Source organism: Cetorhinus maximus, chromosome 13, assembly GCF_964194155.1.
Source record: "Cetorhinus maximus chromosome 13, sCetMax3.hap1.1, whole genome shotgun sequence".
NCBI lineage: Eukaryota > Metazoa > Chordata > Chondrichthyes > Lamniformes > Cetorhinidae > Cetorhinus > Cetorhinus maximus.
Genome location: NC_135891.1, coordinates 11618901 through 11645134, shown reverse-complemented (window position 1 = coordinate 11645134; position 26234 = coordinate 11618901). Strand labels below are relative to the sequence as shown.

Genomic DNA, 26234 nt, shown 5'->3' with positions numbered 1-26234 from the left:
CTGCAGGCAACTTTCTAGTGGAAACATGAGGTTTATTTACAATACAGCCAGCAGCAACTACATGTATACTTTCAACTCCATCTCTATCTCTACACTGCCTGTGGAGGTAGCCCCGTGCTGCTAACACATTGGTTTACACAGATCATGTGATCTTACATCACAGGACTATCCTTAAGAAGGCAGCTCACCACCACCCTCTCAAGGGCAATTAGGGATGGGCAATAAATGCTGGCCTAGCCATTGATGTCCACATCCCATGAATGAATTTTTGAAAAAAAAAGCAACTACCATTACCAAAAAGCTTTAAGTTATTCCAACCAAGTAAATGCTGGAATCTCAGAAGTACAACACCCACTGAAAGCCTGATTGTAGCTTGAAAGATGTTATCTTTCTTCAATGTTCACACTCAGTTGTGGAATTTTTCTCTGCAGTGAAATTGTATCTTGAAGTCCTTTTATCCAGTTGTATGTGAGATGCCAACCTCCACAGGAACATAGCAACTGTAGTGTTGTGTTTGAAAGGCAGCTTGGAGCAACCTCCACACTTACCTCTTCAGAGTCAGGGATTCCATGTCTAGGGCCATCTAGTGATTCACCCAAACGGTTATTTAGTCTGGACACTGAATGCTAGTAGTCCAGTTAATTTGGAATGGGAGCATGCATCATTCATCGCAACTTCGGTTAATAGTTTCTCTCCATCATCACCCATCTAAGCTTGGGTTCTATACTCTCACTGTCCCAGATTAAATCTGTTGGACCAAAAGTTGAATATGCAATATTCCTGCTCTGTATGGTTAAGCACCAAGCAACGGAGCCATCAGGAAACTCCAAGAAATGACTAACATGATTGTCTGTCCAGTACGGCAGTGGGTGTATTCCAAGAACCACTGTGATTTAGTTCTGTGTTTTAGTTTTGATGAATTAATAAATAAGTGACTAATAAATAAGTAAACTAACATAACTGAGTGTTGGTTATCGAAATGATGGAGTTTGTCAATATTATAGCCCAGGGTAGTTATAGGAAAACGCTGTTCATCTGAATAGCTGCAGAATCTTAAATGTAAAATTTAGAATTGCACTTTTTCGACAGCAAAGATGCCCATTTCCACCTCTGCAACATTGCTCACCTCTGCCCTCCCTCACCCTCACCAGCCACTGAGCCCCTTGACCATGCCTTCATCGTCTCAATGCCTGAGCTCTCCAATGCCTGACCTCTGCCAGCCTCCTGAGTTCTGTTATCCACAAAGCTTCAGTTCATACAAAGCTCGACCACCAGCACCCTATCCTGTCCTGATTCTCGCTTCTCTCGGACCCCTGTCCTCACCGGCTTCCATTGGCTCCCCCTTCCCCAGTGCATTGAATTCAAAATCCCTCTCCTCGTTCTCAAATGTTTTGCCTCTTCCTACCACTACCATCTCCTCTGACCATATTAACTAGCGTTAGTCTATTCTTCTAATTCTGATTTCGCTAGCACTTGCCTCCCCCAGCCCCTGCACCACTTTTGGTAGTCAAGCTGTCGGCCACCTTGGCCTCACGCTCCGGAATCCCCTCTGCGTGGTATCCATTGTCTGTCTGACTGACTGTGAGGTGTCTTGGGACATTTCACAATGTTTTAAAGGCATTATAGGAGTGCAAGTTATTATTGTTAACGGGGGGAAAGCAAGATCTGTAACATTAGTGACATTTCTCAATCCACCCCTTTTGGAGCATCTGAAATAATGTGAAACAAAGGTGACTGACACACAAGCTTGATAAACAGCTGCACTTATGAAAGAACCTCCATAGATCCGTTTGCACAATGACAGCTGTGTACCCATTGTTTTCCGTTTGCAAAGGGTGGCTGGTTAATGTTTATGCAATAACACTCCATTGGCATTCAAGTCTTTAGCAGCGTGACAGATTTCCAACCTGCATGATTATAGGCTAAGTTCTACCTGGTTTCTGCATGATTGTCACATCCCTTCAACCTATAAATTACCGTCAAAATGTACCCTTTGACCCTTCACACCCACTTTGGAAAACTCGCATAGCCCTTATTGAAGCCTCAGTGATTCTTTGTTTTCCCTGTGTTTCATGCTCACCTCCTGGTCCGCAATTAATTTTTGATTGTTCAAACTGAGAGAAGATCTACGTTAGCTACTGTATTCACACTCATGAGGATGGAGTGTGCAGAGAGAGACTGAACCTTTCTTTGTTTTCTCTCAGGTGCCCTTCTTTGCTGGTTGTTGGTGACACCTCTCCTGCAGTGGAGGCAGTGGTAGGTGAATCAGCAGCTCGTTTGATTATTTCTTGCTTGTCTGATCTGACATTTGTGACTGATCAATTAAAAAGAAACTTTTTCTGTTTACTTCTTGCCACTCCCTCCCTTTTCCGCAAACTGGCGGGCCTGAGAGTGTGTCGGACTGCCGCCTTGTTTTGATCCGTTTTGTTACTTTAAACATCAGAATACACGCACACGTGCGGTTGTAACAATGCAAGGTTTGGAATTTATTGAGATGCCACACTATACAACCCAATATTTGTACTCGGGTACATGAGACTTCACGATTCCAGTATGAGTATAGTGGATTACACAGCACTCTTGTTCTAGCTTTACCTTTGGTCTCTACATTCCATGCATGCTCTCACTAAATCACAGTACATCAAAGATGCATAGAAGTGACATCAGAGTAATAACACGGAACCAGCAAAATGCATTTAGCGCTTCTCAAACTCCTCTAATCATTGTTACCATGGTTATACTGTCCTCTTACCTTTATGGTTATAGTTCCCTCACTAACTCTTGTCACATGTTTATAGCAATAAAATGACCAGATTCCCGACCTGATGGGCAAGCAGGTCAGCCTTTGATCTGCTGAGATATTTCTGCTTAAACCCATGCTCAGCAGAAAGCTATTTTAACTCATTGTGTGCTGGTTCTACAGACAGCCCAGAACATCGAGGTACTCTGGTAAAGTCTCACTCCCCCACACACGTGTGTGTGTCTGTGTGTGTGTGTGTCTGTGTGTGTGTGTGTCTGTGTGTGTGTGTGTCTGTGTGTGTGTGTCTGTGTGTGTGTGTGTCTGTGTGTGTGTGTGTCTGTGTGTGTGTGTGTCTGTGTGTGTGTGTGTGTCTGTGTGTGTGTGTGTCTGTGTGTGTGTGTGTCTGTGTGTGTGTGTGTCTGTGTGTGTGTGTGTCTGTGTGTGTGTGTGTCTGTGTGTGTGTGTGTCTGTGTGTGTGTCTGTGTGTCTGTGTCTGTGTGTGTGTCTGTGTCTGTGTGTGTGTCTGTGTGTGTGTGTCTGTGTGTCTGTGTCTGTGTGTGTGTGTCTGTGTGTGTGTGTGTCTGTGTGTGTGTGTGTCTGTGTGTGTGTGTGTCTGTGTGTGTCTGTGTCTGTGTGTGTGTGTGTCTGTGTGTGTGTGTGTCTGTGTGTGTGTGTGTGTGTGTATATCTGTCTGTGTGTGTGTGTGTGTGTGTGTCTGTCTGTGTGTGATTGTCTGTGTGTGTGTGTCTTTTTTAAATTAAAGTTTGGTGTACAGTAAACTCATTTGCATAGCAGTTCCATAGCTAAGAAGAAGGGTAGGCAACGTTCAGCATCGTTGTTGCTCGGAGTTTGGTCACACTTATTCTTGTCACCTGACAGCGTGGTTCTGGTCTCCATCTTAGATATAGAAGCATTGGAGGAAGCGCAAAGAAAGATTTGCCAGCACGATACCAGAACTGAGAAGTTACAGCAATCAGGAAAAACTGAACAGGCTGTGGCATTTTTCTCCAGAGAAAACAAAGAATTGACCTGACGAATTTTGTATTCTGTAAAATTTTGAATGGACTTGATAAGGTAGATGTAAAGAAAATTAGGGTGGGAGCCCAAAACTAGAGGTCATCAGTCTAAAATAGTGACTGTCTAATAAATCCAAAAAAGGAATTCAGGAGAAACATCTTTAACCAGTGAGTGATTTGAATGTGGAATTGGCTACCACATGAAGCGGTTGAGGTGACTAATATTGATGCGTTTAAGGGGAAGCTAGATAAGTACTGAGGGTGGGGCGGGGGGGGGGGGGGGGGGGGGGGGGGGGGGGAGGATGGAAGGAAATGTTGATAGGGGGGAGATCGGATAAGGTGGAAGGAGGTTAAACACCAACATGAACCTGTTGGGAGTTTGGCCTCTTTCTGCGCTGTAAAATTCTGTCACTGGCACTCGGCATAGTGTGAATCAGGGGATTGGTGAGTAATGCAGGATGAACACACATGCGGGGGGGGTGGAGCCAAAGTGCAGCTAGGCACCTCTGTCTTTAAATTGTGCGTACGTGTGTTAAGAGCACACAGGCCAATCTGAAAGCAAAATACTGTGGGTGCTGGAAATCTAACATCCATCATTAATTAGCCATGGTGCACGGGCGGGCTTTAGGCATCTCTCTGTGAACATTGCCTCTGTCATTCCTCCCTCTGTTCACTTTCTGATGTTCATCCACCCAGTCCTTCTCCGACCTGGCCTCTTTCTTCCTGCTTTTCGGCTGACGAGTTGTCACACGGGCAGTTCTTAGCCTCGTCTTGATTTTGGTGCCGCTTTCCTAATGTGTGGGGAAAACTAAACTGAAAATGCTGGAGAGCATTCTACAGGTCAGACAGCACCTGTGGATCAAGGATCAGAGTTAACGTTTCAGCTCGGCGTTAGAGATGTCACAGTTTCTTAGCAAATACAGAGGAAGGGAAAGGGGTTGGGGAGGTGTGGGTTGGGGGGAGAAAGGAAGAGGAATATGTCAGCTGAGTGATGTATAGATAGCATCCAACATCAGCCTGCACTTCAAAAAGCAACTTGCAAAATCCCTGGTGTGAGACATGGCGCCGTCTGGGTGCGAGAGCTGGACCCTCAACAAGGCTGATGAGAAGAGGGTTACAGCTTTTGAAATGTGGCTCAGCTGAAGGGTCCTTAGAATCAGCTGAAGAGGGAGCAAAGAACCAATGAATTTGTCCACAGGAAAATCCAAGTCCCAGCATCTCATGGGCTTTAAGGTGCGGTACGGTGGAGTATCAATGTGAATGGTACGAGGTGGTAATGGGACAGAATAAAAGATGGGTCCAGTGACCCTGTAAATGGGAATGGTAGAACCACTACCACAGTGTGCTGTCAGCAAAAATGGAAGCAATGGTTATGGTCTAAAGTTGAAGTCAGTTTTGAGGCGGGAAGGCTGTAAAAGTGCCTAATCCAAAATATGAGGTGGTGTTTCTGACACATCTGGTATTATGTTGACTTGAAACTAGGGAAGCTGCATATTCTCTACAGCAAAGGATCTATTATGGTGTACAGTACAAACTCTGGAGGAGTCAATATTCCAGTCGCCAACAAGTAGTGCAGTATTATAAGTGCTGTTCATCTCTTGTATGGACTGCACATATCTCTTATGGAGGATGTACAGTGTTTCCTTATGATGTGTAATTGTGATGTCTTAACGCGACTGCAGCTCGCCTGTTGCTAATGTTATAATGCTTTTCCATTTGACTCTAGGTGGAATGCAATTCTAGGCTAAACCCAACCAACACAACATTGCTGAAGGTGAGATTTCCATCCCCGAGACCCGCAGTGCTTTCTACCGTGTTTGGTGTCTTAAGGCATTATGCAAATATGGACGAATCAAGATAATTAAAAGGGATCTTCCCTGTAATGGTAACATATCCATTGAACACTGATAGGTTTCGTTTGTAAAGTCCATTGTTAGTTGATCAATATTCAATGCATTCTACCATTTAAGTCAATTTGGTGAACAACCCCACCCTGATTTAATGACAGGGGAAATGTCAGTGCGAAACCAGCTGAGGGAATTTGGAGCAGGCCTGTTTCCCTGAGGAATTCCTGCAAGGATGTCCTGCAGTGATTGGCCTCCAACGACCACAACCAGCCTCCTTCATGTCAGATAGATTCCAGGTGTTGGGGAGTTTTCCCATTGACCTCAGTTTTGGAGGCACTTCTCTCTGGCATAGTCGATTGAATGCTTGCCTTGCCCAGATTAATACTCAGAATAGGCGAAACCTGTCAGTTTACCTATGGCTCTGGGTGCTTCCTGTACATTTCTTTAAGTCTTGTGATGGATTGTCCCCTGTTGAATTACCAAACAACTAGAGTATTCGTAATTATTTAAGGAAGGGGACTATAATAGTAAATTAATAGTAACAGCCAACGCACACTGTTCAAGAGCTTGTCATGTATTGCTTCTGATCTGGAAAGGCTAAAATCAGGTTGTTCCTTGTACAGTAATGTATCTTCTCTTCCGCTTCATTGGCAGATGGCAGATTGTGGAGGACTTCCACAGGTTGTTCAGGTAAGTGAAGCTAATACCGGTTCTTTCTGAGAGAGCATGGGTCTATACTCTTTGTTGAAATCAGATTCTAATTGCCTGGAATGAATGTTCCTCGTTGCAGCCTCATTTGGGATGGACATCTATTTTTTAGCTGCAAATGCATTTATCTTCTAGCATTTCTGCTGTTCGCACCACTCCTAAACATTTTTACACCTCAATGTTTGCGAGTAAGACACTTAAAGGTGTTAAACGTGAGTCATTGCAGCCTGATGTGTACCATCCTGTGTTGAAACCAATGTTTCACCTCTCAAAAGTCTGTTTGTTTTTCTTTTAATTGTTTTCTTCCCATTTGTTTTTCCTGACGTGTTGACTGGCAATGCGCCATAATTGAATCTCACCTGTGTGACTGATGGAATGCAGTTATACCTCACCCACGTGACTGATATTATATCCATGTGACTGATAATTAGATTTTATTAGCCATGTGACTAATGTACTTAAGTTATATCTTGCCCAATGTGACATATGATGGGTGGTTCTTAAGGGCAATGTATCAGATGAGTTCTGCCCTCTTGTCTGCACACCTTAGCGGTTGGCCCTAGAGTGGGGGAGGCTGAAGAGCTCAATGAGCAATCATGTGTGAAGCAGGATGATCTGAAAGAGAGAGAAAGAAACCAAATCAGTACAGGAATAAGTAGCCAAACAGGGCTCATGTAGACTAGAGAATTTGAATTCCTCTTTTAGTAGGACCAAAGTAAGGTCTCACCCTCTCTATTGAAAACTCTCCCAAAATGTTGATCAGTCATTTGTTTGTGTTTGATTTGGAGTGGGATGTGGAGAGAGTTTTGTCCATTGAGACTCCCACAGTAAAGACCACCTTTAGATCTTGTTCCTAGCAGTTGATCAGAGATCCTTGTCTGCTAAGGGCTGTGAGCAAGATGCTGAAGGGCAAACACGCCTTACACTCCTCCTTCCCTGTGAGGAGATGCCTGCTCGCCACAGAGCGCTTCCTCACACAGTCGCGTAGCCGGGGTGTAAATTCGTAAGCACAAATCCATCTCTTCCTCCAACCCCCACACCAATGTAAGCTGCGTGCACACAGTTGCACCACTACCTGGAAGATACCACGTGGGGTCTCGGAACCAGTCCCCTTGAAGATACTTTGCGAGAAAAAATATAATGGTGCTACCATTGTAACTTCCTTATATTTGCAGTGCATGGGAAATGTATTTTAAGCGCATGGGCCCTTTAAATTTTTTGGCACAGTCACACATGCATAGTAACTTAAACGGTCCAGCTCGCGTGAGAGCTTTTGGTTCTATGAGCACACGGCTTCGAGGGAACATTGGGTATCACGCACTGAAATGAACAGGCTGCGCACATTTAGAAGGGACTTTGCCCCACTTGCCTTATCAAACTAATAGCCTCTCGTTTTCCCTGCCATTTTTCTAGACAGTGCTTCTTGCCTCTATTTGGGCTGTTTCCCTCCCACACAAAATGCCTGGTTAAGATAAGGGGAGCCCATGCTTTACTCTCGGCCCCAATACATAGAATCACAGTAATATATGGTACACAAGGAGGCCACTTGGCCCATTGTGTCTGTACTGGCATATTGTACCTTAATGCAATGATGGTGCCTTGTTCATAATTTACCTCCTATTTAAAATGTGTTGGCAAAAATAAGTATGTTTATTAATGGTTGTCCGTGTTTACGCCCTAGCCTGGTAAGCTGACCGAAGCCTTCAAGTACTTTGTGCAGGGGATGGGTTACAGTAAGTATAAGCTCTTGAACCTCAGTTATTTAATGCTGTGATATTCAGGGGTTTGTTTATCAAGCCCGTATTTAGCTATTGTTTCATCAATGATGGAGAAAACGGCTTTTTATCCTTGTTACTCCACAACGGTGTTTGGCATGATGTAAGAGTTCCAGGCCAGATGGACGCCAGAAATTGGTGGAGTTGGGTTCCCTTTCACAGAATTGGAAAGTGAAGTCTCATTTAGCTTGACCAATGCAGAAAGCGTTTTTCCATGGCTTTCTTGGTATTACGCAGCAGGTTACACAGTTAGAGGCTGAGACTCTAGTAGCCGGAGTACCCTCATGCAGGATCCAGTTGGAATCTCCTGCAGTGTTTTCATAGTAACCTGTCCACATGTAACTTTTTAGGTATATTCAAGACTAAGCTCACCCCCACAAGCATTTCTATTGGAACTATTTCGTGCAATGATAGACATTGGGATTCCCGTTTAATCTGCGCAAAAAAACAACTTCACCGCTGAAGCACTTCAACAAGTAATTGCTCGGAATTAGAAAAGATTTACTGCACAGAATTGGGCATTTCAGCCTAACTGGTCTAGCCAGTGTTTATGCACCACACAAACCTCCATCCACTCCTCTTCATCTGACTATATCAGCATAACCTTCTACAGTATTCCTTTCTCCCTCATATACTTATCTAGCTTCCGCTTAGAGGCACCTATGTTCTTTGCTTCAACCATTCATGGTAGTGAGTTCCACATTCTAACCATTGTGAGTAAAGACATTTCTCCTGAATTCCTTATTGGATTTATTAGTGACTAGCCCCTAGTTTTGTACACCCCCCCCCCCCACCCCCCGTCTCTATGTCTGGCCTATCAATCCTTTTGTAATTTTAAAGACCTCCCATTAGGTTTTTGTTTGTTTTGTACCTTCGCACACCTTTTCCTCTATGGGGAATAGTGGGGAAGTGTCGGAAGGATTTAGCAGGCTGGTTATCAACCATTGAACCGCGACATCAATAATCCTCCTGTGGCCAGCGAGTCCTGAAGTGGGACTTGAGCTCCGAGCTTCTGACTCCAGAGGCAGAGGTGGCACCTACTGAGCCTCACAGCCGTCTACCTCTACCTGGTCACCCCTCAGGATTCCTTTTCTAGAGAAATGAGCCCCCAGACTGTTCACACTTTCCTAATAGCCCTCTCAGTTCTGCCCTTGTAAATGTGTTTTTTTTTGCACTCTCTCTCTCCAGTGCTTTTATATCCATCGTGATTAATGAACATCATGGAAAACACACCGAGTTTCCTGAGGTGCGCTCTCTTTGCACCTCTTGCTGTGCTGGGTCATGGAACCACAATTGAAATAACCTTCAGTATCTCTTCCAGCACCACAAACTGTCTTTCCATCCAATTTGCACTTCAGCTTTTTCTATAGAAATTCCTAGTTAGTCATACCTTGAGGGTACTGTGAGCAGTTTTAGGCACCACACCATAAGAAGGATATGTTGTTCTTGGATGGAGTGCAGCATAGGTTTACCAGAGCGATACCTGGATTTCGCGGGTTAAATTATGAGGAACTGGGGTTGTATTCTCTGGAATTTAAGAAAGTTCAGGGTGATATTGATTGAAGTTTTCAAGATATTAGGGGAAGCAGGTAGGGTAGATAGAGAGAAACTATATCCAATTGTTGAGCCGAGAACAGGGGGACGTGACTTTAAAAATTAGAAACAGGCATTTCGGGAGTGAAATTAGAAAACCTGTTTTTTCTGCAAGTAGCAATTAATGCGATATCAATTGTTAACAAAAGTCTTTCAGCCTCAGATTTTAAATTCACCAAAGAAACTAAGGGATAGAGAGCAAAGTTATGTCACAGATCAGCCATGATCTCATTGGTTGTCATGTCGGAATAGGCTTGATGGGCTAAATGGGCCTCTCCTCTTCTCCTCCTGTTCCTATATCCCTCGTTACCGCCCCAATTAAATTTGTGTTTGTTAGTTCCTTCTGTTTATTCATTTTGTGTTTCAATTTAGATGTCAAAATGTCAAGAATTCTGAAGGGTGAACTTTATCACAGGGATGTTGTTGCGTGGAACCAGTGTTGCACACTGGCTGACCCACCTTTCTTTCTCCCTCTAGCTGAGGAGCTCTGAAACTTGCTGCTGTTTTATTGTAGCATTTTTGCCTTGATGGGGGATGGAGGGGAACTTCTTAAATGAAATGCTGCAAAAAAAAACTCAGCGGGGCCTGGCAGCATCTGTATAGAGAGAGAGAGAGAGAGAGAAACCGAGTTGACGTTTCGAGCCCAATGTGACTTCTTCAGGGCTGAAGAGAGGGAGAACAGGTTTAGGGTTAGGGTCCTTAAAACTTCTTAAGTGTCAGCTATCATCAGGTGTTTGTATAAATGGCTGTGACACCAGGGGAAGGGGAGAATCCAGCCTCCAATAGTGTGTAAGTATTGCATTAAAGTTCAGGTCACAACTGTGCAGGGTTACAACCTAGCAAGGTGAGGTGGTGAACTAACTGTCCCATTACTGTCTTGTTTGCAGTGTTTCACAGTCATTGTAAGTATTTGAAGTAACAGGTTGGAATGTCTGCATGCTCTGGGGATTGGGGCCTCTGACTCAATGCTTCTGTTTTAACAGGGAAACAGCCCTAGGGTTTCCTTGTGAGGGGAAAGCGAAAATAAAAAAGAAAAATTCCCGTATCAACCGGATAGAAAATCTCGGATTTGCATTTGGGAATAATGTCCCAGCTGCCGAGAGCCTCTGATCCTCTCGTCACTTTAAAAAGAAACACTAATTATCTAACTCCAATTTAAAATCCGATTGATAATTGCTCCCAGTCTAACCCGCAACTCCGTGACTTGTGGTACGTTTCCAATGCTTGAATCCATTTTACTTTCGGATGTCTCGGGTCCTTAATAACACACCCGCTTTGCAAAACCTCACCTTGTGATATTTCCGAGACACTCTCTAAAAGTTACTTCCCTTTTTTTTTTGATTCCCTTTCATCACGGGTGGAAGCCATTCAGCCCATCCTCCCTCTGCCGGCACTTTGAAAAAGCGTCCAATTAAGTCCTGTAGCTGCAAGTTTTTCCTTTTTTTTTAAAATAGAAATCCAATTCCATTTATCCTCATCCGGATGAAGAATTTGATGTTGAATCATCTATAAGTTTGCTTAGCCTACAGTATAACATTAATATTTGAATTTGCATTTTATTTGCACATGGTTGCTTTGATCAGTGTTTCTGCTGAAGGACTGCTTTTCCTACACCTCATGAGCATTAACTTTTTTCTTTTTGAAAACGTGCTCACACACAATTCTCTTGACCCCTCCTAACCTCCCCCCCCCCAGCCCAGTTCACCTGCATCTGCATCACAGGTGGGATAAGAAGCTCATCATGCAGTGAGGTGCAGGCACAAACCTCATCCAAACTCTCTACACTGGGACGTCCAGCTTCTCCTGCTGGGAGCTCCACAAATGGCCTGGACCCCAGGGAAAAGGGCACCTTGACCAGCTTCTGGTTGCTATCCAGCGACCCTGCTGATGCTTAGACACTGGGGGCGAGGGCAAGGCTCGGCTGGGCTGTGATGCCTCTTGTAGTCGAATAGTTTCCCGGGACTTCACAGTCTGGAATCGTACCCTAGTAATGAGAAAAAAATTTGAAATGTAGCTGGGATCAGTAGCCCCATATAATCCAGCAATGAGCCTACAAATTTAAAAGGGCATTTCTGTAAATTGTCTTGGGGGGAGATTAATGCAAAAGAGAATTAAAGACAATTCTGACTGTTAAGAAAGGATTACCATCCTCTCTGTGCCGAGTTTCTCTAGCAATCCGATCACATTCTGAATATGAATTATTTGAATCCCCATCCCGTGATATTCGAAATCAATTCCTTTGGTAGTTTGCCTCGCTAACGAATATTTAAATTCAGACCCGCCTGTAACTAAGCCAGAGAAGTGGATTATAAAGCCGGAACCTTCTTGATACTTGGAAAGGAACTCCCCAATGGAAACCCCAAGGCTTTTCCCCACTTCTGACCTTGTATGTTCCTAGCACTGGTCTCCGCAGTAGAAATAGAAGCAGCACCTGGAGGCGGAATATTGTGGAATGCCTAATGATGATGATGGCCTGGCAGACTCACTGAACCTGCAGTTTGTGGCATGTTACAGAGAGTACTCGCGTCACTTTGCACTCGCCCCACCCACCCCAGCTCCTGTGCTGTCTGACTGACAAAGGATCAGTGAACCACAAGCAAAGTGTAAACTGCAGCACTCATGATGGGGTGTTGGGTACACTCCCAATTCATTATCTCTGTCTGTCTGTGACTTCCCTTGGATGTTTAATGTAATGGCTTTTGTGAGGCGGGGTAGGGTATGGGGCGTTGGGCAAAAAAAAAGAATGAAATTCTTCCCACTTTCATTGCTTACACCTCTCCCCAGCGACCAACATTCACAGCTTGGGGCCAGTCTGTATTCACCAAGGCCACTGTATAAGGAACATGTTACAAAGTGGGAATGAGCATGTGTAATTCTGTGATATTCTCTTTTGTTAATCCACCTGCCTCACGTATCTTATTTAGAATCTACTTTCAACTTGGATTTTTGTTTACTGCTTTCTTTTGAATGTTCCCCTAATGTTCCAGTGGAACTCCCCGTGTAGTTTCCATTTGTACTCTGGCAGCAATGAAAAAATGTCCTGGGATTTCCCTTCCTCTCCCCCCTTGACACCCGGCCCCCCGCCCGTTCAACTGAACTTGTTAAAAAAATGGTCTCAGAACCAAGGTGAGTAGATGGAGTTCAGATACAGGTCAGCTACGATTTAATTCAGTGGTGGGGACAGGCTTGAGGGGCTGAATGGCCTACTTCAGTTCCTGATGGTGGAGTAACGTCCTCCATAAGGTCTTCTGTCATTACTCCTGCTCATGCCTTCATTGCACTGGCCTCCTGAGTTGCCACATTCTGTAGAAGGGGGTTTAAAATACTTTGATGTACCATGCAGCGTGAGAGATTCCCATACCTCTGCTCGACACGTGGCAGACGGCTCCCTGGAGTCCTGCAGATCTTTCTCCCTCCCTCCCTCCCTACCTGTGGGGGCTCCAGCAGCATTGGAAACGCCACGGGGAAACCCACCGAAGGAATTCGCCAAATTCTTCAGGCTGCGGGGTGGAGTAGGATGGCAGCCAGTCGAACTGATTGTCTCATTGAATTCTTGCCCGGCCAATTCTCCCAGTGTGATTGAAGGGGGAAAGAGGGCAGAGTGGAGATTCGGGTCAGGAGGAGGGGTAGAGCGGGAGATTCAGGCCAGTAGTTCTTGGGACTCTTACTGTGTAAGAGGAGCCTAGGAGGGTAATGCTATCACTCGATTGCTAAGGTCTCCACTGAGATGTAAAGTATCGGCTCATTTAGAAGAAAAATCAAATTACCCGACTGAAGCAATGAACTGCAGAGGATGGAATCCTTGTAACAAGAGCAATCTCACTTCCATTTCAACCCAGTCAAGTTCCATTCACCCCCCCCCTTGGGGACATTTAAATACATGAGGAGAGTTACACACACAGGCAGAATTAATTCACTGGAGTTGCGCACTTTAGTGAGGAGTGAAACATCCTACTTTCAGCTGCACTGGATTGTGCCGGTCACCCAGCCCAAGCCTTTCTTGTGGCTGACGGTGATTATTTCATTTGATCGTTCTTTGAATTTCGAGGTTCGGAGTGGACAGCGCTTGTGCCTCATGATGGGTGGACGATGCTGAGTGTTTTTAACTTGTTTTGATTCCATTCACTTACCCCTTCACTGACACTCACTTAAGTCCACCTGTAACTCAGTTTGAGTTGGTCTTGCTATCAGGCTTTTCATAGAACAGTTGCACACGGATTACTCACCCACACACACACACACCCCACCCATCCCCTACCCTATTAATCAAAGTTATAGCAGGTTGCGTTCAAGAAACATCAGTGTATAAGGTTGGGGTGGAGTTCAAATCCCATGGATGTGCTGTGCACTTGCTTTGATCCCTGGAAGCTGGCTCAAGTTAAGTGATAACCTGAATGCAATTTGGTTGAAAACCAGACACTTGCTGAATAGGAATTGAATGTGCTTTGAAAGAAGAGGACATCTTTGTTAGGTATCATAGAATCATAGAGCGATACAGCACTGGAAGAGGCCATTCAGCCCATTGTGCCTGGTATGGCCTGAATGGGGCCCAGTTTTGCTCTTTGTTGGCGGTGAGTTCTCCTCTGCACTTCAGTTTGTCACCCCAGAATCGGGTCTGCACGTCATCCGGGATTTCAGCTCCTCGCGTATGGGAGGGTTTGAGGCAAACCTGAGAAATGTAACTTTTGGCCTTCAATGTCTAATGGGAGCTAAAGCAGGCTATGCTGAAATCGACTTTAGAAATACTTTGCCGCATACATCACCCACTGACTGCCTTGCAATGAGCAGACGTGCCCTTTGGTTGTCAGTGACTTGTGGAAGGAAATCACATTAACACAGAATCTTTACAGTGCAGAAGGAGGCCATTCGGCCCGTCAAGTCTGCACTGGCTCCCTGAAAGAACATTCCACCTAGTCCCCACTCCCCTGCGTTATCCCCGTAACCTTGCACATTCTTTCTTCTCAGGTAGCAATCCAATTCCCTTTTGAAAACCTCGGTCAAACCTGCCTCTACCAGCCGCTCGGGCAGTTTGTTCCAGACTCCAACCACTCTCTGGGAGTGAAGGTTTTTCCTCATACCACATTTACTCCTTTTGCCAATTATTTTGAATCTGTGCCCTCTAGTTCTTGATGTTCTCTTGAGTGGGAACAGTTTCTCCCTATTTACCCTGTCCATACCCCTCAGGATTTTGAATACCTCTATCATGTCTCCTCTCAGCCTTCTTTTCTCCAAGGAAAACAGTCCCAACCTCTCCAATCTATCCTCATGGCTAGTTCTTTATCCCAGGCATCATTCTTGTGAACCTCCTGTGTACCCTCTCCAATGCCTTCACATCCTTCCTCAAGTATGGCGCCCAGAACTGGACTCAGTATTCCAGATGAGGCCTAGCTAGTGTCTTATGCAAGTTCAACATGACTTCCTTACTCTTGTACTCAATGTCCCTATTAATAAAGCCTAAGATACTATATGCTTTATTAACTGCTCTCCCAACATGCCCTGCCATCTTCTATGACTTATGTACGTTATGTACACCTCTGTTCCTGCACCTCTTTTAGGGGGTTTCCCTTTATTTTATACTGTCTCACCATATCTTTCCTGCCAAAACAAATCACCTCACACTTCTCTGCACTGAACATCGTCTGCCACTTGTCTGTCCAGTCCACCAACATGCCTATATCCTACTGAAGTTCAAGACTATCCCCATCACAGTTGACAACATTCCCAGTCTTTGTATCATCTGCAAATTTTGAAATCATGCCCTGAACACCACAGTCTAAGTCATTAATGTATATCAGGAAGAGCAAAGGTCCCAACACTGACCCCTGGGGAACTCCACTCATGTGAAGTTCTCATGTATCTTTATTCCCGTATAGCTTCACATGTTAACGATGGGAAGTGCTGTGCCATTTGGCATCTCACACAATGCTGCTGGAAAGGCAAAGATGGCTTCAAGTACTGCACAATAAAAAAAAACCATATGTGTTAAAATTATATATAAAAATCTGGTCATCCTAATGCTAAGGGCCACACCTGCTGTTCTTCCAAAAGTGAAATACTGCAGATGATGGAAATCTGAAATAAGAACAGAAAATGCTGGGGGTTCTCGGTGGGTTTGTGGACAGAGGAAAACAAAGTTAACCTGTCAGGCCAATGACCTTTCATCAGAACCATTCACCACCTGCTATTCTTAACATCCTGCACGTGGTTGAGTAACCTCGTGAAATAAAATAGGAGAATTTGTGTTGCTGTCGCTCTTACAGAGGTGATGCAGTGACCCCTCTGCCTATTATGACAAATAGACCTGCCATTTTGCTGCCTGAGGTTTGCTGGTGTGCATGTATTCTGTCTAAACTGTGTTCAGATGCAAACCACTCGAGCTTTACCTGTACTTTATTGTATATGATATCAGTTGGAGCACATGTTGCACGCTCTGATTTCCTTGTTCTCTATATAATGACACGGGAGTATGTAAGCATGAAGCCAAGAGGAGTGTGATCTGGTTTTAGTTCTCAGTTTTTAAAAAAAAAAACCCCTCTCCCTGTTGTGCGAGCAGCCTTGCATTCTGTCCTCGAGCTGAGAGCTCCCCTTGCCAGAATGGCAAAGCCCCCAGTCTTTGCATTGCAGTAAGCGAAGCTGTGACAGCAGATGCTGATGGGCAATGTGGCCTTTCGGCCAAGGAAAACCGGCCACCTTAGCAAAAGCGATGCGGCCTCCAGCAGCAAAATCAGAATGGTAACGGAGAGGACTGGAAAACTGTCTACATTAAATAACATGTGCTATAGGGGGGCAGTGCACTCCCAGGGGTTTTGAGAGCGTGCGTGCATCATGCTTGCAGTGTTATTTTCAGACCAGCATCCCCCACCCAAAAATAAAACACTTCCCCTCGCCCCCACCCCGCTGCCCCCACCTCTGTGTGTTACAGCCTTTGCAGCATACTCCCAGCTGTCTGCCATTGTGTACTGTCTGTAATGTGCATTGTATTACCAATAATAACCTGGTTCTTTTCCTGTGTGTTGCCCTCACCTGCTTGCAGTCCCTTCCGTCCAACTCAGCCACCTGCACAGTGAAACAGGTAGCTCTATGTGCATTCAGTGTTTCCCTCGTGCTTTAGTGTTTCCACAATTCACCTTCTCTTTTTGTACTAATGCTTATATATGGTTCTATCCTGTGGTTTTTTGAATAAGTTAGTGACCGGGTTATCCAGAGCACACACAAATTATCATGCTTATACAGTCCACACCTCTTAATTCAAAGTTGGTTAATTAAACATATCTAATGACTAAATTCCCATGATATTGCTTTGCTGCATTCAAACTGTTAAATAATTATGTTTTAACACAACCAATGACTTTGAATCAGAAGGAGTAGACTTTTGTGTCCCACTTATTTGCAAACCATTCAATCAATCAAAGTTTAGGCTCAATTGCTGGTAAGTACTTGCAGCTGGGTTTTTATTTATTTTTTATTTCCGTTGCGTTTTGTGACATTTGATTGCAGTTTTGAGCTTATTCCCAAAGATTGTGGGAAACCTGTCCAGCTTGGGACTCGCATTGGCAGAGTCGGGATGAACACCAGTCAGAATACAGAACAATCCCAAATCAGCCAGTTCATACAGGCGTTTCATGAATAAAAATAAAAACCCAAGTAATTTCACAGATTTTTTTTTAAAAGAGGAGAAGGATTGGATGCTGAGCCAAAGAAACAGAAGTTAGGAGAGGCAGCCAGAAATTTAGCCAAAGAGATGAGTTTTAATGGGAGGCAGAGGGGACTAATCCTGAGTTTTTGGCCTGGACCCTGTATAATGTAAACGACAGCAGGTGAATGGCCCTCTCCTGAGTGAGGAATTAAAAACTGTTGGTAGGTATAAGGACTTCTATGGTGGTTCAGGGAGTCCGAAACTGAATTTTTTGGTAAGTAGGCAATCTCGAAAGGAAAATCCTGCCACAATGTTCTTGCAACACCCCAACTAGGGGCACTGGATGAAGAAAGACGAGTCTGATAACAGGAGTGTGAAGAAAATAGATTAATTGTGGATAAACTACTTGTGAAATGTAAAATTCATACGCTTCCCGGCTTCAAGCCGGACTGACTGATGTGAATTCTATCCCGTTGCCATGTGTAGTTGGTTTGTTTGGGCGCGGTTCCTCTTGCATGGCACTTTTCCCTTTTCACTGCGATAACATTTTGTGACACGCTTCCTGACTTTTTGTGTGTGTGTGTGTGTGTGTGTGTGTGTGTGGTTGAGCATTTGTATCGAGCATCTCGGGAACCTCTGCTCTTTCTCCCACCTCAATCCAGGATGCTTCCTGCACATGAATGAAGTTGGGGCTTGCACATCCAAACAGACCATATTTTCCAGGCGTTTCTCTGGTGACCTCCACTGCCTGGTTGGGCTGTGGGTTCGAGGTAACCTTGGTAGACCTCGAGGTAAAATGCTTTAGTTTACCTCGGATGGGCAAGTAAGTGCCAGCCTTGGCTCATCGATAGCACACTCTCCTCAAAGTTAGAAGATTCTGATAGGTTAAACCAAAGACCTACCTTCCCTTCATGTCGATGTAAACGATACCATAGTACCATTGGAAGAAGAGCAAGGGAGGCAGTTATATAGCACCTTTAGCATAGTTAAAAACTCCCCAGATGCTTCACTGAAGTGTGATCAAACCAGATTTCCCACGAGGCCCATGCCATGAAATATTTGGACAGCTGGAAGAAGTGGTTTTAATGAGCGTCTTAATGTGTGAGAAAGGGGCAGCATAGTTTGGGGAGGGAATTCCTGAGTTTGGAACCCAGGCAGCTGAAGGCATGGTGGTTGGGGGGGTGCATTGAAAATCGAGGATGCAAAAGGGGCCAAAATCAAACAAGCTGAGGGGTTGTAGGTCTGGAGGAGATTACAGAGATAGGGTGTGGGTGAGTCCCTGGAGGGGTTTGAAAACAAGTGACAATTTGGAGATCCAGGCATTGATGGACTGAGAGCCAATGTGGGTCAGCATTGGAATAGTCAACACCTAGAATTAACACAGACGTGGTTGAGGGTTTGAGCGGCAAATGAGTTGAGGCAGGACTGGGGGAGGGGCGATGTTACAGAGGTGGAAGCCCTAAACAGCCATGAGATGTCTACTTTCCCCTGCTCAGCTCCCAAGAAGACGCGAGTTGATGATGAAATGATTGTTTTGTTCCTATTCCTGTAAGTTTTTAGAGAAGAAATAGAGGGATCTGGTAGGTGCACGTGCGCCAGTGTGAGGGAGGAGTGTTAGCGTGTAGCTAATCAGAGGTTTGTTCAAGAGTAGCCTTTGAGAAAACGTGAGGAGTAGACCAATGAGAAGCTGAGAACTGGACAACCTGAAAAGGAGGGGGAAGCGTTTCAGAGCAGGATTGACTTGTAACTCTCTGAAATTTTCAGCCTCTTCGTTGCAATGCAAATGCTAGAGCTTTCTGGGCACCACCACCCTCCCTGGTGCTAAAGTGCAGCACCATTTCGTGTTTGTCCACAATACAGAGAATGAACTGGCAAAATATACAGGAAACATTTCAGTTTGTTGCCCTTACATGTCAGGCTTGTGCGAAGCGTGAGGTAAAATATGGTCTGTTGCCGAACCCCCGACTTTCATTGCAAGGTTGACATGCTCTGTTGATGCAGTGCATCATGGGAATGTGCGCTCTCCACAGCAACAGCAGCAGATTGCAGGCAGAGTGAATCCAATGATGCAGTGGGGCTTTCCGTGTGCAGTAGAATTGCGATCTCTTCACTGAAATTCCTTCCAGACCTTGCAAGTTTACTAGTGGAAGTTTCCTGGAGAAACCATGTTCACAGCGAGATGGAGGAAAATTATATGTATGCATTCTTTTTGGGTTTTTTTTTGAAACAAAAACAGAAATCCCATCTTCGAGCATTAGTGTCTACGCTGTTCAATCCGCAGTCTGTTTTGACTTAGTCGTTCTGAAGCCGGGCGGCATTGGCTCTTGGCACTCTGCTCTCCCTTAGCTGCCTCGAGTCAAAAGGGCTTTGGGTAAAAAGAGAAGAATTGCAGAATTGTAACAAAATGTAAAAGGCAAATGTTGGAAAGGTCTGTCAGCATGTATAAAAAGAAAAAGCAGGTGGATCCTCCTATGTAGAATTCTTCATCAGTATCCTCTCTGTGTGGAATCAACTTATATCCATGTAGCACCTTTAACCTAGTGAAACATCTCAACCTAATTCGCAAGACGCTTAATTGGACAAAAACTGACCATTGAGCCAAAGAGGGGGACATTAGGACTGGTAATCAAATGTCTGGACAAATAAGTAGGTTTCTGATAGCATCTAAAAGGATGAGAGCAGGGTGGGTTTGCAGAGGGAGTTCCAGAGCTTGGGGTCAAGATAGCTCAAGGCACAGCCGCCAACAGTGGAACAAAGAAAGCGGGGAATGCGCAGTGGAGAGGCCGGAGGGTTGGGGTAGGTTACCGAGATGGAAGGGGGGGGCGAGGCCATGGAGGGATTGGTACACGTTTAAAGATTATTTATTTGAACTGTTCCACGTTATGTTTACTATTGGCTCCATGTGTTTTGCTACTGAGCCACGCAGGACAAGAAAGTCCATGGTTTGTCTCTGAGCTGGGTTAGCCCGCTTTGACCTGGGTGGAGCTGGACGCTGCCGTTTGTGTGTCTCTGATCTAAAGGAGGAAATAAAATCAGCCAGGATTCCGATTGCTGATTGACATCTAGTTCCCCTCCTTTAAAAGTGCATGTGGGTGGATAATGGGTATAAGGGGTGGATTGAACTGGGTTGTGAAACCTCCCCAAGGGTGACAAAATCGAGGGCTTTTTTTTTCTGAAGTGCCGTTGGCAACCAAATCAGCTGCCTCAGTTGAACTGGAGTGAGGGGGTGGAATCATTGAAGAATGTTTGCTTTTTCGGGGTGTTTTCTAACGTGTCAGAGGAAAGCTAGGCTGGTGTGAGATGGGAGCGATGGAGGAGGGCAGGTGCTTTCAGAGTGATGGAGGAGGGAGGGCGCTTCCAATCGATAGAGCGATTTAGCTTCAGAACAGGGATGTAACTTGACAAACCCATATCTGGACTTTTTGGTAGCCCTTTCCATCCCAGTATATGATTCAATTTTTCAGAAGTTCTCCCCAGGAAACACAGATCCAGCAGGCTTGTAAGCAGAACTGATTTAAGATGACTGATGTACATTTGCCTTCTAATTGTTATTTGTGTGTGTGTGTGCGCTTTTCTCCCCACCCCCACCTTCCTTCTGCCCACCCCAGTGCCAGCAGCCGGCATGACCAGACTAACCCGGGCCCGCACCACCTCCACCTCAAGCGTGGGATCTGGAGATGCCACCCGCAATCAGACACCTGCCAACAACCAGGCTGAAGCCATCGGGAACAGTGAAGCAGCCCAGGGAAGGCCTCAAACCATGGAGGTCTCCTGTTAAAACAGCAACTTCAGTCGTTTATTTATTTGTCTTTTCTTTTCCTGATTCAAGAGGTCGTCAACTTGGCTGAGTCGCAGCCTTAAAAGAAAATGGGAGAAACCCAACAATGGAGAGCAAGTTTCCTTGTTTAATTGTGTCTCTTTAGTGCATGCCTGACTCAGTGGTTGATGCTCTCACACACAGTAGATGATGTTTTCATTTTTCTGGAATATTCACGTTTTAGCGGTACTTGAATGCGCAATGTTACGTTCCCTAATTCCGTGTGTTGTTAACCAAAGCAACTCGTTTTCCCTGGATTTAAAGGGGCAGTGCCAGAGTTCTCTCCCCTCCCCAACCCCCATGGCTCTAACCAAGGGAACAAGCCAACAGGATAAAAGCAAAATGCTGAGGATGCTGGAAATCTGAAATAAAAACAGGATGCTGGAGAAACTCAACAGGTCAGGCAGTATCTGTGAGGTGAGAGAAGCAGTTAATGTTTCAGATTTGATGGTCTTTCATCAGAACTGTTCATGGCCTTGAAACATTAACTGTGTCCCTCTCCACGACTTCTGCCAGACCTGTTTGTGTATTTTTAGCACATTCTTCAGGGCAGGGCAGCCAGCCGTTTTTATTTTTAATTCTACCATAAGGTTCTTTTTCTAGCTTTTCAGAAGATTTTTTTTTCCGCTTCCCCTGGGTTGGTAGATTGAGAGTCTGGATCCCGAGACTGGTTTGAATTCCGAACCTCAATTGACACCGCAGCCCAGAATCCCAAGCGAGTGCTGCACTGTGGAGAGGCACGGGCGTCCTTTGGGTGAGACTTTGGAACCCGAGGTCTCATCCCGTTCCCGTGCAGGTTATGAAACGATCCGACAGGAATGCCCAGCAAGTCCTGCTGGTGTTCCTGGCTCCCCTTGCCTCAGGCAACACCAACAGAAATCTGATTGCTGTTCGTTGGCGGGTGGGGGGGCGCTTTCTGCTGTAGAACCAGAAAAGCTGCTGGTGCACTTTGAGATCCCGTTTTATTATTTGCCATCGCAAGGACAGATATAGAACCCCTGCATTGTTCAGCATTGCCAGTAGGCTGGTTGGGCAGCTGTTAGGAATGCAACATGATGCAAACCGCTCCCCCCACCCTCGACGTTTAGAGCTGCATTTCTGAGTTGGAATGAGCTACGTCGGAGTGTGTTGGTTATTTTTCTGTTTGTTTGGCGCAACACACTGTCCACCTGGGCAAAGCCTGTGGTTACAGCCTGGTCACAGTTTGATGCCATGGTACAATACTGTGATTGGGAACAGCTTTAGACTGTTCTTAGGTTTTCCCATTTACGCCTTTGTATACCCCTCCCTTCCCTCCAGTTGTAAACGCCCCTTTAAATGCTAAATTCTAATTCATTTGCCCTCTGCTTCTTCCTGCACCTTCCCTCGCTTTCTGTGTTGGAGATTTTGAGTTTGATTTTTTTTTTTCGTTTTTGCCTTGTTGCTCACAATACAGTGAGACGACCGCAGCAGGAGCAAGTCAGGACCCCACTCCCCATGTGACCAGTGTCTGTGTTCATCTCTTGTGCAGCTTTTATTTGTGTTTGTTTTCCTCATGGCTGAAGCACTAGCTTGAAAAGTTTAAAAAAAAAATTAAGAATCTACAGGCACAAAAGCTAGTCGTGTAAGCTTGTAGTGTCTGTGTGCAGGTTCGTTGTAATAAATTACAGACATTTGACACTGTAGATGTCTTTCTGAGACCCAGAGGTGAGCAAAGTGGTGACTTTGAAATAAAGACAAAGCTCTGGCTAGAATTGACTCCTGTGTCCAGGCGTCCGTGTTTCTAAGCAGCGAGAATTCACTTATTGCATTTATTAAAATAGAAATATCTTGCGTGCAAATTGACTGCCGCACTTGCCTGCAAAACAACAAAAACCATGCCTCGTTCTTTGTGTGTGAATGATGCCATACAAATTCTTTCAATTGAATGCGTGATGGGTGCAAAAGTTAATCAAAAATGCTAATAGAATGCTAAACTTCATAACCGGGGAGGGGGTTGGATCATAAAGAGGAGGAATATTGCTCTAGCTATACAAAGTCCTGGTTAGATCACATCTGTAGTTCTGGACACTGCCCAGGACTTGACGTAGTGCAGCACAGATTAACCAAAAATGTTACCAGAGCTCCGAGGGTTAGATTATGAGGAGAGATTACGTAAACGAGGCTTGCAATCCCTAGAACGTAGATGGTTAAGTGGCGATTTGATTGAGGCATTTAGAATTTTAGAAAGGACTTGATAGGATAGGTAGAATTTTTTATTTTCTGGTGAAAGAGTGGAGCACGAGGGAAAATAGCCTTAAAATGAGAGCCAGACCCCGTTCAGGAAAGCTATTAGGAGACACTTAATACAGAAAGGGTGGTATATGTGTGAAGCTCTATCCCTCGAATTGCAGCAGATGCTAGTTCAATTAATTTTTAATCTGAGATCGATGGATTTTTACTATCCCAGGGTTTCAAAGGACACGGCGTCAAGGAAAGTGGATGGAGCTAAAGTACAAATCAGCCATAATAAAAATACCTGGAAAAACTCAGCAGGTCTGGCAGCATCTGCGGAGAGGAGCACGGTTAACGTTTCGAGTCCGTATGACTCTTCAACAGAACTAAGGAAAAATAGAAGAGAAGTGAAATATAAGCTGGTTTAAGGGGGGGTGGGACAGGTAGAGCTCGATAGAGGGCCAGTGATAGTTGGAGATAACCAAAAGATGTCACAGACAAAAGGACAAAGAGGTGTTGAAGGTGGTGATATTATCTCAGGAATGTGCTAATTAAGGGTAGAAAGCAAGACAAGCAAAGTACAGATAGCCCTAGTGGGGGTGGGGTGAAGGAATCGAAATAGGCTAAAAGGTGTAGATAAAACAATGGATGGAAATACATTTAAAAATAATGGAAATAGGTGGGAATAGAAAAATTATATAAATTATTGGAAAAAAAAAGGTGGGGGAGATCAGAAAGGGGGTGGGGATGTTGGAGAGAGTTCATGATCTAAAATTGTTGAACTCAATATTCAGTCCGGAAGGCTGTAAAGTGCCTAGTCGGAAGATGAGGTGCTGTTCCTCCAGTTTGCGTTGAGCTTCACTGGAGCAATGCAGCAAGCCAAGGACAGACATGTGGGCATGAGAGCAGGGTGGAGTTTGAAATGACAAGCGACAGGGAGGTCTGGGTAATGCTTGCGGACAGACTGAAGGTGTTCTGCAAAGCGGTCACCTAGTCTGCGTTTGGTCTCTCATTCAACCTTCCGTAAGCATGAGATCACCCAAAACTCTGCTGCCCGTATCCAAACTCATGCTAAGTCCCGTTCACTCATCACCCCTGCCCTCACTGACCTAAGTTGGCTCCGAGACAAGCAACACCTCGATTAAAAATGTCATCCTTGTTTTCAAATGCTTCCATGGCCCCAACACTCGCTACCTCTGTGACCTGTTCCGGCCTGGGGAGATATCTGCTCATTTCATTCTGGCCTCTTGAGCATCCCCCATTTTAATTGCCCCCTGCCCCAGATATAACCAGCACTGTTCCACCTGTGGAACATTAGACCATGGAATCGCTTTGGGGTACAATTTTGTGCAGATCGCACAGTATTGTTGTCAGAACAGGCAGGTGTGCTTCCAGACTTTTGGAAACATGATACTTATCCACACGTTTAAAATTAAAAGCCACCAGTTAATGGGGAAAAGTAGTCTAACCAAAGTTGTAAGGTCACTGAATATTGGACAGTGCAAGACATCTGCAATCCCAACAGGAGCTTCAAAGGCCATCTACTTTTTTCATTTTATTCCTTTCTCCTGCTCCTGCTTCACTCCCCATGCTCTTGGCTGCATGTCATTCTCCAACTAGATGACTATCACTCCAAAGGCTCTGCTAAAGTGACTGGAGGAAATGTTCCCAGTGTTTTCTCAGCGAAGCCCTTCTTCCCTGCAGGTCCCATTCCGAAATGTTCTCTGGACAAAGGCCTTGGAGCCCTCTTGTGTTCATTAATTAGTTGGTGCTGCCAAAAGATGGCGCCGTTGTGTGGATACTGCAGTAACAATTTGCAATTGGAAATTGCAATGGGGCAAAATGTCCCAAAGTGCTTCGACAGCAGGCATTAGCAAACCAAATTTACCTTGAGCAGCATAAGGTGATATTAGGACAGTTGACCGAAAGCTTTGTCAAAGAGGTAGGCCATAAGTATCTTAAAGGAGGAAAGTGAGGTAGAGGGGTGGAGAGGTGTAGGAAGGTGTAGAGCTTGGGGCCTAGGCAACTGAAGGCACAGTCACCAATGGTGGAGCAATTATGACTCGGGATGCACACGAGGCCAGAATTAGAGGAGCACAAAGATCTCCGAGGGCTGTGGGGCTGGAAGAGATTACAGAGATAAGGAGGGCAAAGGCCATGGATGGATTGACAACAAGGATGTGAATTTTAAAATCAAGAGGTTGCTGACTGGGAGGCAAAGTAGGTCAGCAAGCACAGGTATGACTGAGCATCTAAACACAGGAAAGAGAGAGAGATATGCAGAGGTTTCAAGAGGAAATACCCAGAGCTTAGGGTAATGCTCTGGGGACCCAGGATAATGCTCTGGGGACCCAGGTTCAAATCCCACCACGGCAGGTGGTGAAACCTAAATTCAATAGACGTCTGGAATGAAAAGTCTAATGACCATGAAACCATTGTCGATTGTTATGAAAACCCATCTGGTTCATCTGCCATCTTTATGTGATATGGCCTACATGTGACTCCATACCCTCAGCAATGTGGTTGACTCTTAACTGTCCTCTGAAACGGCTTGGTTGTAACAAACTCAGTTGTATCAAACTGCGACAAAGTTTCAAAAAAGGAATGAAACCGGACGGACCACCCGGCATCGACCTAGGCACTGGAAATGACAACAGCAAATTCGGCCCTGTTGACCCTGCAAAGCCCTCCTTACTGACATCTGGGGACTAGTACCAAAATTGGGAGAGCTGTCTCACAGACTAGTCAAACAACAGACATAGTCACCCTCACGGAACTCAAGATTGGGCATCCATGAGGCGCTGTGGGCCATCAGCAGCAGCAGAATTGTACTCGAACACAATCTGTAACCTCATGGCCCGGAATATCCCCCACTCTACCGTTATCAAGCCAGGGGATCAACCCTGGTG

At 45.1% G+C, this 26234-nt stretch overlaps 1 protein-coding gene across 2 annotated transcripts in view; it reads left to right on the top strand.

Annotated features, from left to right (window-relative positions):
- LOC144688421 (protein NDRG3-like) overlaps nt 1–22869 on the top strand; it is an 87538-nt gene extending 64669 nt beyond the window's left edge. Inside the window, exons 12-16 of one of the 2 annotated variants that reach the window (XM_078554930.1) lie at nt 2205–2256; nt 5483–5530; nt 6258–6293; nt 7993–8044; nt 20924–22869. In XM_078554930.1, coding sequence (XP_078411056.1) covers nt 2205–2256; nt 5483–5530; nt 6258–6293; nt 7993–8044; nt 20924–21093 — 358 coding nt within the window. In that variant the 3' untranslated portion in view covers nt 21094–22869. Of the gene's footprint in view, nt 1–2204; nt 2257–5482; nt 5531–6257; nt 6294–7992; nt 8045–10566; nt 10700–20923 lie in introns of those variants that run through there. The other variant, XM_078554931.1, reaches the window with a different exon arrangement.
- Nucleotides 22870–26234: the final 3365 nt, after the last annotated feature.